Source organism: Dasypus novemcinctus, chromosome 21 (assembly GCF_030445035.2).
Source record: "Dasypus novemcinctus isolate mDasNov1 chromosome 21, mDasNov1.1.hap2, whole genome shotgun sequence".
Taxonomy (NCBI): domain Eukaryota; kingdom Metazoa; phylum Chordata; class Mammalia; order Cingulata; family Dasypodidae; genus Dasypus; species Dasypus novemcinctus.
Genome location: NC_080693.1, coordinates 36,971,808 through 36,983,886, shown reverse-complemented (window position 1 = coordinate 36,983,886; position 12,079 = coordinate 36,971,808). Strand labels below are relative to the sequence as shown.

The following is a 12,079-nucleotide window of genomic DNA, read 5'->3' as shown; positions in this document are numbered from 1 at the left end:
TCTGAGAGCATCAAGAGAAAAGCAATGTATAACATATAAGGGATAGCCAATAAGACTAAATGTTGATTTCTCATCAGAAACCATGGAGGCAAGAAGACAGTGGTATGATATATTTAAGATACTGTAGGAGAAAAAACTTCCAGCCAAGAATCTTATATCCAGCAAGATTGTCTTTCAAAAAATGAAGGTGATTTTAGAATATCCACAAAAAACAGAAACAGAAAGAGTTTATAACAAGGAGACATGGTCTTGCTGGAAATCTAAATGGTGTGCTACAGTCAGAAAATAAAAGACAGGAGAGGAAGGCTTGGAAAAGAGTCTAGAAATAAAGATTATATCAGTAAGAGTAACAAAAAGCCTCAAAAGTGTGGTGAAAATAAAATATGACAGATAAAACCAAAAGATCAAAATGGGTGAATTAAGAACAGCCTTTGGGAAGTGGATGTGGCGCAAATAAGGCCTCTGCCTACCACATGGGAGGGCCCGAGTTCTATCCCTGGGGCCTCTTGGAGAAAAAGGAGAAAGCATGCCTGTGCAGCAAGCCGAGTGCCCATGTGGGTGCCCGCATGGCGAGCCAAGTGCCCACGTGAGTGCCTTTGTGGCAAGTGCCTGCATACCAGGTGCCTAAGCAGTTAGCTGAATGCCCACATGGTAAGCCAGTGCCCATGCAAGTGAGTCATACAGCAAGATGATAATGCAATAAAAGAAAGACGAAGAGGAGAGTTAAGGTGAAGCACAAGAGAGACCAGGAACTAAGGTGGCAAAATTGACAGGGAACCTCTCTCCACATCAGAGAATCCTAGAGGAGAAAGACAAGAAGAGAAGACAGAAAGAGAAATGGATACAGAAGATCACACAGTGAATGAACGCAGACAGCAAAAACAGCAGGGCAGGGGAGGGGAAGAAAAAAAAAAAACAGCCTTTACAGTAATAACAGTGAATGTTAATGGCTAACTCCCCAATCAAATGACACAGACTGGCAGAATGGATAAGAAAATATGAGCCATCTATAGGATGTCTGCAAGGGACTCTCCTTAGACCCAAGGATACCAATAGATTGAAAGTGAAAGGCTGGAAAAAGGTATTCCATGCATGCAGTAACCAAACAAAAAAAGCTAGAGTAGTTATATCAGATGAAACAGTCTGAAAAAGACACCAGTAATGAGCAATCTGAGGGGGAAGTCAGGGGGGAAACTCGATTTACAATCATGACTAAAATAAACAAATATTTAGGAATAAATTTATCCAAGATGTTAAGCACTTTGTATTCAGAAAACTACAATTCATTGTTAAAAGAAACCAAAAAATACCTAAATAATTGGAAGAACATTCCATGCTTATGAATTAGAAGACTAAATAACATTAAGTGTCAATTCTACCCAAATTGATATATAGATTCAATACAATCCCAATAAAAATTCCACTGGCCTTTTTTAAACAAATGGAAAACACAATTATCAAATTTATTTGGAAGGGTAAGGGGTCCCAAATAGCCAGAAACATCTTAAAAAGGAAAATGAAGTTGCAGGACTCTCACTTCCAGACTTAAACTATATTATCTAGCTACAGTGGTAAAAACACCAGGGTACTGGCATAAAGATAGACACATAGACCAATGGACCCAAACTGATGGTTCAGAAACAGACCCTCACATCTATGGTTAAATGATTTTTGACAAGCCTATCAAACCCACCCGGCTCGGGCAGAACAGTCCATTCAGCAAGTGTGCTGGGAGAACTTGATATCCATAGCCAAAGGAAAGAAAAAGGATCCCCAGCTCACATCTTATACAAAAATTAACTAAAAATGGATCAAACACCTAAATATAAAAGCAAGAATCATAAAGTTCTAAAAGAAAATGTAGGATAACATCTTTAAGACCTAGTAGTAGGTGGTGGATTCTTATAGGAGATAAGAGGAGAGCTGAAAAGAATTACTGGTACTTAGCATGTGTAGAAGTTTTAATTAACTTTACCGTAAAAGTGTGGAAATGTATAGTTTATGATAACACATTATAGTGAGTAACAGTTGGTTTTTAAATGGGAATGTGCCTGGAAAGGATAGTCTAGGAATGAAAATGTCAAGTGAAAGAAAGCTAGAGACTGAATAGCACAGTGAACCCAGAGGTGGATGAGAATTGTGGTTGATGGGACAGATGCAAGAGTGTCCTTCTGTGAGCTAGAGCAGATATACATCACTACTGCAGGGTAGTAGGAATGTGGAGAAGCATGGGGAAAATACAACTGGAGTCACAATGGACTGTGGTTAACAGCAATACTATAATATTTATGCATCTATGCCAAAGAGGTACTGTGTTGATAATGGGGGAGTATGGAAAAAGTAAGCCAAATGTACGCTATGGACCAAGGTTGGTGGTAACAGTCTGATCATATTATCTCATAATCTGCAACAAATGTTCCACCATGATGTGATGTTAATAAAGGAGTGTTGTATGGGAATTCTACACACATGCATGATTGTTTTGTAAGTTCACAACTTGTATAATAAAATTATATAAAAGAAAAATAATAAGTGTGGGTTGGGGGAAAAATACACCAAATGTAAGATATGGACATAGTTAATAGTAAAATTTTGATGATTTTTCTTTCATAATATGTAACAAATGTCTCATAACAATGCAAGGTATTGGTGGTGAGTTGATGTATGGGACCACTATATGATGTTATGCATGTTTGCTTTGTAAGTTCACAACTTTTACTATACACTTATTGTTTATGTATGTTCATGTATGAATGATATATTCCAATAAAATTTTTTTAATTGAAAAAAAGCACCTATGACTACCGCTAGGAAAATTCAAAGTGTTAAAGATACTTTTACAATTAAAAAAAAAATAGATGAACTAAGTCATCACCTCAAGAAAAAAAATGAAATAAAACAGAAACTAAAATGAATGAAACAGAAAATTTTAAATTCTAAAAAACCAATAATTTCAAAATGCTAGTTTTTAAAGACCGATATAATAGGTAAACCCTAATAAACATGAAGAAAGAAGAAATATTAGAAATGAATTAGAGCAATAAACACAGACAGTATAAAATATTCTTAGATATATATAAAACTCTGCAGGGATAAAATTGGAAAGTATATTTCCCAAAAAAAGAATAAACTAGCAAAAGTGACTTTATAAGAGGCAGAAAAACTAAACAGATCAATAAGCATAAAAGACCTAAAAAAAAAAAAAAAAAAAAAAAAAAAAGGTTGATCAATGATTTATCATTTTAAAAAAGACAACAGAGTTCTTGCAAGGCTGGCACTCCACCAGAAAAAGGTCATGTTCAGTTCCAGCCCAAAGACTGTGAAGACCAATGGTGAAAAGCCAGAGGAATTTGAGTCTGGCATTTCTAAGGCTCTTCTTGAGCTGGAGATGAACTCAGACCTAAAGGTTCAGTTAAGGGAGCTGAATGTAAAAGCAGCCAAGGAAATTAAAGTTGGTGGTAGTCAGAAGGCTATTATAAACTTTGTTCCCCGAACATTCCTCAACTGAAGTCTTTCCAGAAAATGCAAGTCTGGATGGTAAGTGAACTGGAGAAAAAGTTTAGTGGAAAGCACGTTGTCTTTTTCTTTTTTAATAAAGATTTTATTTATTTATTTCTCCTCCCCGTTGTCTGCTCTCTGTGTCCATTCACTGTGTGTTCTTCTGTGTCTGCTTGTATTCTCATTAGGCGGTTCGGGAAACCAATCCTGGGACCTTCCGGAGTGGAAGAGAGGGGATCATTCTCTTATGCCACCTCAGCTCCCTAATCTGCTGCGTCTCTTATTCTCTCTCCTCTGTGTCTCTTTTAGTTGTATCATCCTGCTGCGCCAGCTTTCCACATCGGCTGGCACTCCTGTGCGTGGTGACACTCCCGCGTGGGCAGGCACTCCACGTGGGCCAGCTTGCCTTCACCAGGAGGCCCTGGGCATCGAACTCTGGACACCCTATATGGTAGCTGGGAGCCCAACTGCTTGAGCCACATCCGTTTCCCAGCATGTTGTCTTTACTGCTCGGAGAATTCTGCCTAAGCCAACTCAAAAAGAGCCATACAAAAAATAGGTAAAAGCATCCCAGGGGTTATATTCTAACGGATGTGCAAGATGCAATCCATGAAGACTTTGCCTTTCCAAGTGAAATTGTGGGCAAGAGAATCCATGTAAAACTGGATGGTGGCTGGTTTATAAAAATTCATTTGGACAAAACACAACAGAACAATATAGAAGACAAGGTTGAAACATTTTCTGGTGTATATAAGGATCTCACTGGCAAGGATGTTAAATTTGAATCTCCAGAGTTTCACTTGAAAGCTGCAATGACTAAAGTATCATTCTCAGTTAAGGAAAAAAAAAGACAACAGATACATAGGTTAGTTCTGGGAACAGCCATAAGAAACCAGTTATAGCACATGACTCTGGAAAGAAAAGTATAAGACTGAAGGTCAGAGGTGAGAAGACAGCTTATTTACCACTGATCATATACCGTGAATACTTTCATCATGTTAATTTATTACTTTCTTTTAAAATTAAGGATAAAAGCAAAGGTCAATTTGTCAAAGCCTATACAACTGTACAGCACAAAGTGTAAACCATAATGTAAACTATAAATTTTGTTGGTAGCAATGCTTCAATATTGGTTCATCAATTGTAACAAATGTACCACACTAATATAAACTGTTAATAATAGGGGAAACTATCTGTGTGTGTGGAGGAGGGTTACATGGAAATCTGTACTTTCTGTGTAGTTTTCTGTAAATCTAAAACTTCTCTACAAAGAAAAAAAATAACCAAAGGTCAAAGAAAAATGTCAGGTCCCCAAACCGTGATGATTTTTAAATTAAGTTCTATCTAATTAGATAATGTCTATTACTTAAATTATTCCAGGCCATAAAAAGGACTCATAGCTCCCAAATTCATATCATTAAGTTAGAATAAGTAAGAGTGTTTGAATAATTAGCTACTTTCAACAGTAATTATGTATAATGTTAAATTAACATTCTATTACCTGGAAGGTTGAAGCAGTAGATGCCTTATTAAGTAGCCACCCAAACCATTTACCAAGAATCAACAAATTTACTTCAAACCTGAAATATGGACATAATTAGAGTACAAGTCTCTAAATATAGTTTAGTTCTGGATTTAATGTAAATATCACAGAAATTATCTGAATATAACTCAATTCTTAAACCAGAGTTCAAGTATTTTTAAAGTTACTTTTACTCTTTATTAATTTTTTTTTTAAAAAAGCAACATAACTGCTCAATAACAAGGGATTAAGAATATGGTATATTCAAATGAGGGAACAATATATAGCAGTTTAAGACAATGACCTAGATAAACAATGGTTCTCAAACTTTAGTATGCATCAGAATCACTTGGAGGACTTGCTAAGAACAGCCTCCTGGCTGGGCCCCATCTCCAGAGAAACTGGTTCAGCAGTTTTAGGGTGGGGCCTAAGAATATGTATTTCTAACAATTTCCAGGTGAAGCTGAGTCACTGGCCTAAAGGACCACTGAACTAAAGTTTCTATCCATTTATCCACCAATCCACCCACCCATCCATCCATCCCTCTTTCTCTCAGGAAAATATAAAAACTAGAAGAGACTTCTAACTTGACAGTGATTGTCCATGGGGAAGAAGGAAAGAAAACAGAATTAGTGAAGTCAAAGGAGACTTCAGCTATCTGTAATTTTTCAAAAGAGAATTTATGCAAATATTACTTGTACAATTTTTAAAACCATACACAAATAGGAAAAAGACAGGCAATACATCAAAATATTAATAGGAGTATGCATGGTGGTTACATTTTTTGTACTTCTAAAACATATCATCTAAAAAAGATCTATAGTCAAAAGAAACAATGGGGAAACGGACTTTGGCCCAGTGGTTAGGGCCTCCGTCTACCACATGGGAGGTCCGTGGTTCATGCGCAGTGCTAATGCGCGCAAGGAGTGCCCTGCCACACAGGGGTGTCCCCCGCGTAGGGGAGCCCCACGCGCAAGGAGTGCACCTGTAAGGAGAGCCGCTCAGCGCGAAGGAGGGAGCAGCCTGCCCAGGAATGGCGCCGCCCACACTTCCCGTGCCACTGACAACAACAGAAGCGGACAAAGAAACAAGACGCAGCAAAAAGACACAGAAAACAGACAACAGGGGGAGGGGAGGGGAATTAAATAAAAATAAATCTTTAAAAAAAAAAAAAAAAAGAAACAATGGACTGGAAAATATTTACATCAAACTAAAAATAAAGGATTACCACTCTTAATATAAAAAAAGTCTCACAAATCACTAAGACAATAGAAAACAACATAATAGAAAAATGGGTAAAGAAAATAAACACACTATTCAAAAGAAAACATGCAAATGGCTAAGAAACATAAAATGATCCTGAACCCAAGGAATTTAAAAATATAACTGACCTACCATTTTTCACCCTGTCTTGCAAAAATCAAAAAGACTGAAAAACCTGTGACCTGCTACAAAAACACTAGGACATACAATCTAAGAATAACTATTAACATGTTTAAACACAAATGCCCTTGACAGAGAAGTCCTCATTTTGGGATTCTAGTCTATAGAACTAAGAGCAACAATTAACAAGAATATATGCTCAAAGATATTTCCTTAAGGATTACTTGTGGGAAGTGGACTTGGCCCAATGGATAGGGTGTCTGCCTACCACATGGGAGGTCCATGGTTCAAACCCCGGGCCTCCCTGACCTGTGTGGAGCTGGCCCATGCGCAGGGCTGATGCACGCAAGGAATGTCCTGCCATGCAGTGGTGTCCCCCACATAGGGGAGCCCCACGCATGCCCCATAAGGAGAGGCGCCCACTGCAAAAGAAAGTGCAGCCTGCCCAAGAATGGCGCCACACACATGGAGACCTGACACAGCAAGATGACACAACAAAAAGAAACACAGATTCCCGATAGCGCTGATAAGGACAGAGGAATACACAGCGAATGGACACAGAAAGCAGACAACGGGGGGCGGGGGAGAAACTGAAATCAATCTGAATATACACCCATTCAAAGTGAAATGACTGAATAAATGAGGCTCATTAGTGTAAAAGAATATTGTGAAATAATAAAAATGAATGTGTTAGATCTCTATTATTTTGTGGAAAAGATAAGATATACTCAGGTAAATAAAGCAAGATGCAGAAAAAGGTATGTAAAATGTTTTCATTTTAAAATATAATATAAAATATAACACCACTTTATGTATGTATTGTATTCTCATCTGAATGTTTGTACAAGCAAGCAGAAATGAATGGAAGAATACATACCAGTTATTAAACCTGGTTATCTCAGAGGGTATGAAACTAGAAAAGTGGGAATACATGAAAAAAAAAACTTTTAAAACCCAGAAAGATTTAAAGATCTAAATATTTCAACCTAGAAAAGTAGTAGAGAAATTATGAAAGCATATTTCAAAAATTATGGGGCGGCGAACTTGGCCAAGTGGTTAGAGTGTCTGTCTACCACATGGGAGGTCCTTGGTTCAAACCCCGGGCCTCCTCGACCCGTGTGCAGCTGGCCAGGCCTCCTTGACCCGTGTGCAGCTGGTCCACACGCAGTGCTGATGTGCGCAAGGAGTGCTGTGCCTCACAGGGGTGTCCCCCGCGTAGGGGAGCCCCACGCGCAAGGAGTGCACCCGGTAAGGAGGGCTGCCCAGCGCGCAAGAAAGTGCAGCCTGCCCAGGAATGGTGCCGCACACACGGAGAGCTGACACGGCAAGATGACACAACCAAAAGAAACACAGATTCCTGTGCCGCTGACAACAACAGAAGCAGACAAAGAAGGCGGCACAGCAAATAGACACAGAGAACAGACAACCGGGGTGGGGGGGGAAAGGGGAGAGAAATTAAAAAAAAAATCTTAAAAAAAAAAATCTTGGGGGTGGGGAGTGGATATAGCTTAAGGGGTTGAGGGTCTGCTTCCCATGCATGAGGTTTGGGGTTTGATTCCTGGTACCTCCTAAAAACAAATCAAACAGACATAAAGAACCAACTCTCACTGGGGAGTACATGTAGCTCAGTGGTTGAGCGCCTGCTTCCCATGAGAGGTCCTGGGTTCAATATCCAGTAACTCCTAAAAAAAAAAAATCTTGGGAAGTGCCAAGCACAAAAATCATACAAACATTGTGAGTTCTCTTATAGGAAGTGTCTAGAAGAGACAAATCCATTAAAACCAAAAGTTGATTAACGATTGTCAGGGACTGGGTTTGAGGAAACAGGTATGGGGTTTCTCTGTGGGATGATGGAAATGTTCTGTAGCATATAGATCAGGGGTTCTCAACCTTCCATGGACCCCACTGCCTGTCAGGTGAAAACGGACCCCTCACTAAGTCCACACTATACTGTGTATTATTTAATAAATTGATCACACCCACACCAACACACTCCCACAAGAATAATGGTTTTGTTTTTTTTTTTAATTTCACTTCAAGCACTGGACCCCTGATTAAGAACCCCTGTTATAGATACTGGTGATGGTTTAACAACTTTGTGATATATTTAAAAACCAATGAAGTATGGATTTTTAAATTTTTTATTAATTTCTCTCCCCTTCCCCACCGGCCCCCCCAGTTGTCTGCTCTCTGTCCACTCGCGGTGTGTTCTTCTGTGTCCACTTGTGTCAGCGGCCCGGAATCTGTGTCTTGGTTTGTTGTCATCTTGCTGCGTCACCTGTGTGTGTGGCGCCAGTCCTAGGCAGGCTGCACTTTTTGCACGTTGGGCAGCTCTTCTTACAGGGCACACTCCTTGTGTGTGGGGCTCCCCTACACGGGGGACACCCCTGCGTGGCATGGCACTCCTTGTATGCATCAGCAGTGTACATGGGCCAGCTCATCACACGGGTCGGGAGGCCCTGAGTTTGAACCTTGCACCTCCCATGTGGTAGGTGGATGCTCTATCAGTTGAGCCAAATCCGCTTCCCAAGTATGGATTTTATGGCATGTGAATTGTGTCTCAAGAGACAAAATCTTGGGGAGGAAAAAAGTCTGACTAAAAAAGGTAGGAGCCAAAAAGTACAAGACTATCTACAAATTTTGAACATCTAAATAGCAAAAACTACCCGTAACATTTAAAAAGAAATCAAAAGTACACACACACACCCTACAAACAATAAAAGGTGAACAATTCAATGGAAAAATGAACAAGCCACATAAGATACACAAATGGCCAAGAAACACCTGAAAAGATATAATGTGATTATTAAAATATAAATTCTCTTACAGGTACTACTGAATTTATAGTAGCTTTCTACCTATTTCCATTTTCCTAATAAATAGAAACTAAAAAAACAACTATTATTTTAAAGGGCTCCAAAAATAAATCTAACATGAAAAAAGGTACCTTCAAATATAAAAGTTGAGCCACAGACCTACATAAAGTACCACAGAATCAGACTCTCAAGGATTACCTAATTCATTTATTTACCCATCAATGAATACTTTCCATCCAAAAATTCCACCAAATTTTGAAACATCAACTGATTTTGAACACCTGTAACCCCAGGAAAGTTATTCAGGAGCCAATTTCATGTTTAGTCAACTAACAATATTTCTCCCAAAGTGAAAAAAAGAAAACAGTATTAGCAAAATGAACAGCAAACTGAAATTCAAATAAAAAATTATACCCAGCTCTTATTTTTTTTTACATTGTTATAAAATACCTAAAGTGAGTTACTAGACAATTTCAGTAGCACCAAATGGACATAAAATAACACCCCATACAAATGATGACGTCCAGTAGGACAATCTTTGTAAGGCAACCCTTGCAGTGATTATTAGAGAAATTGATTAACACTACCATAAGTAACAGTTTTCTGTAGTAAAATCTAGTCTTCTCTTTAAAATAATGAATCTAAGGGATTGTTTCAAATCTTTAATCAATGGGTGTTATTCTTCCTCCAAATAAAATTATGTACAAGTAGGTCTCTGCTAAGGCCAGTAAACCAAAAGACCTAAAATGATTATAATTAGAAATGGAATATTGTGCTTAAAGAATGCTAGGCCTAAAATAATAATCTCCTTAAGTAAAATAAATTGCTTTACATCTATAACTGATTATGGAAATACTTTTTTTTAGGCACTTAATACATATCATATTATTTAATCTTCACAACAAACCTCTGAAGTTGGTACTAGTATTAAGTTCGTTTTACAAATGAGGAAGCTAAAGGTTAGAGATTTAAAACTGGCAAATCAATTTCCTTTTTTAATCAATACTACAAAACGTTAATATTAGACAAAAAAAACCCACATTATACTAAGTGAAGGAGACCAGAAGCAGAGTACTACATATTGTATGATTTCATTTATATAAAATGTAAACATAAATCAATTTATAAAGATGAAATTAGAATAGAGTGGCTATGTAGGGCTGGGGAAGGAATGCTAAGGGGTGTGGAGTCTTTCTTTCTGGAGTAAGGGAATCGTCCTAAAATTTTTGAGATGGTGAATGTACAACATTGTGATTATACTAAAAGTCATTGATTATACACTTTGGATTGATCACACTGTATGTGAATATATCTCAGTAAAACTGCTTAATAAATGACTGTGCAAGAATAGCTAGAAATAGCTATGTATAGCAGGGGAAACAGATTGAGAGGTAAGGAATTTTGTCCATTTTTTGTTTATTGAAATAATGAAAATGCTCTAATAATGATTGAAGTGAAGAACACACAACTATGTGATTATACCAAATACCACTGATTGCATTCTTTGAATGAGTTGTATGTTTTATTAATATGATTATGGAAATAATTTTGCTCTCCTCACCTTATTTATGTTGTTTTCATCAACCACATCCTTGGATATATCCTGAATTATTTCCGGACATAAGATAAGAAGAATGATTTGTAGTGGCCAAACTGCAGCTTTACGTTTGGTGCTTTCAGCAAAACCATCCACCAAGTCAAACAGTTTTTCTGCACACTCTATGTGAAAAATGCTTATATTAAGTGAGCATATTAGATGAGAAGGAAATCCCTGACATTAAATTAAAAACTGGCACTACCCAAACCCAAAGTCCACATTATTAAAAGATAAACTTGGCAGTTTACTTAAAACTACACGAATTCATTCAGATAAGTAGACAAGCAATTTTCTGCATGTTAGAAGAGCTGCCCTGATCCATCCCGGCAAAATCCACATTTTAGAATGGCCAATCTTGTGTTAAGTCCCAATGAGCAGAGCGTTATACAAAGTACAAAGTACCTAAGCAACACAAAAGGGACAGATTCCCAAATGGAATTACCGAAGCTCCCAAGGGTCTGTAAACTCTGCCAGGCAGTTGTGTCTCAAGAATTCTTACATTATTAATAAGAATATTACATCTTCCTAAATATAAAATAACACCTCAGAGCATTAAAAAAAAATTGCTTCTTTATATGAAGCCATCAAATATTCCACCCGCAACTAGAACTAAAGATGAGAGTTCCATTTTCAACTTCTTTATCTATTTGCTCAAAGGAAACATATTAGGGGTAATATAGAAATATAGAAAAATAATATTGCCTTTTTGATATTAATTGACAACTGAAGAGGTAAAATCACCTTACAAACAATAACAAAATTCTTAGAAAGTGACAGCTGTTTCCACAAGAGTTTAAAAGACACAATTCACAATTCAATCTTATCCTTACCAGCCATATCTGTCTGTGGAATCTGGTATAGCTTTGTAAATTCATCTGGATAATTTTCTACCCAGTTCCAAAATGCCTACAAGTAACAAAACAGGTCTTTATCTGAAAGCAGTGCTCTTCTCTCAACATAGTAAATAAAATACCATAAGGCTCCAATTACATCACAAACTTCTTAAGTTTCTTTACAAAAATATTTTTATTATTCTTCCTAAAAACTAATGTAAAATTATCACTCAAGTCATGACTTTTTGTTTCAAATACTAAAATTACAACAAAATTATAACCAAGCAATAACAAAATTTTAATACCAGAGATTGTAAACTTACCTTTTCCAGGCTATTTATAACTGCTAACTGTGCAACCTTTTTCAGGGCTTTAAATTTAAATGCGGTTTCTAGAAAAAAAAATTATTTTAAAATTAGCTCAGGATTAA

The 12,079-nt window shown here is 37.3% G+C and overlaps 1 protein-coding gene and 1 pseudogene across 13 annotated transcripts in view; one reads left to right on the top strand and one right to left on the bottom strand.

Annotated features, from left to right (window-relative positions):
* Positions 1-12,079, bottom strand: part of NF1 (neurofibromin 1) — a 298,008-nt gene that overhangs the window by 182,699 nt on the left and 103,230 nt on the right. For all 13 annotated transcript variants that reach the window (XM_058283832.2, XM_058283828.1, XM_058283823.2 and 10 more), the window contains exons 6-8: positions 11,973-12,040; positions 11,647-11,722; positions 10,781-10,938 (exon numbers count right to left, since the gene is read on the bottom strand). In XM_058283832.2, the coding sequence (XP_058139815.1) occupies positions 10,781-10,938; positions 11,647-11,722; positions 11,973-12,040 (302 nt within the window). The remainder of the gene's footprint in view (positions 1-10,780; positions 10,939-11,646; positions 11,723-11,972; positions 12,041-12,079) is intronic.
* On the top strand, positions 3,159-4,400 carry LOC139437208 (small ribosomal subunit protein eS7-like; annotated as a pseudogene).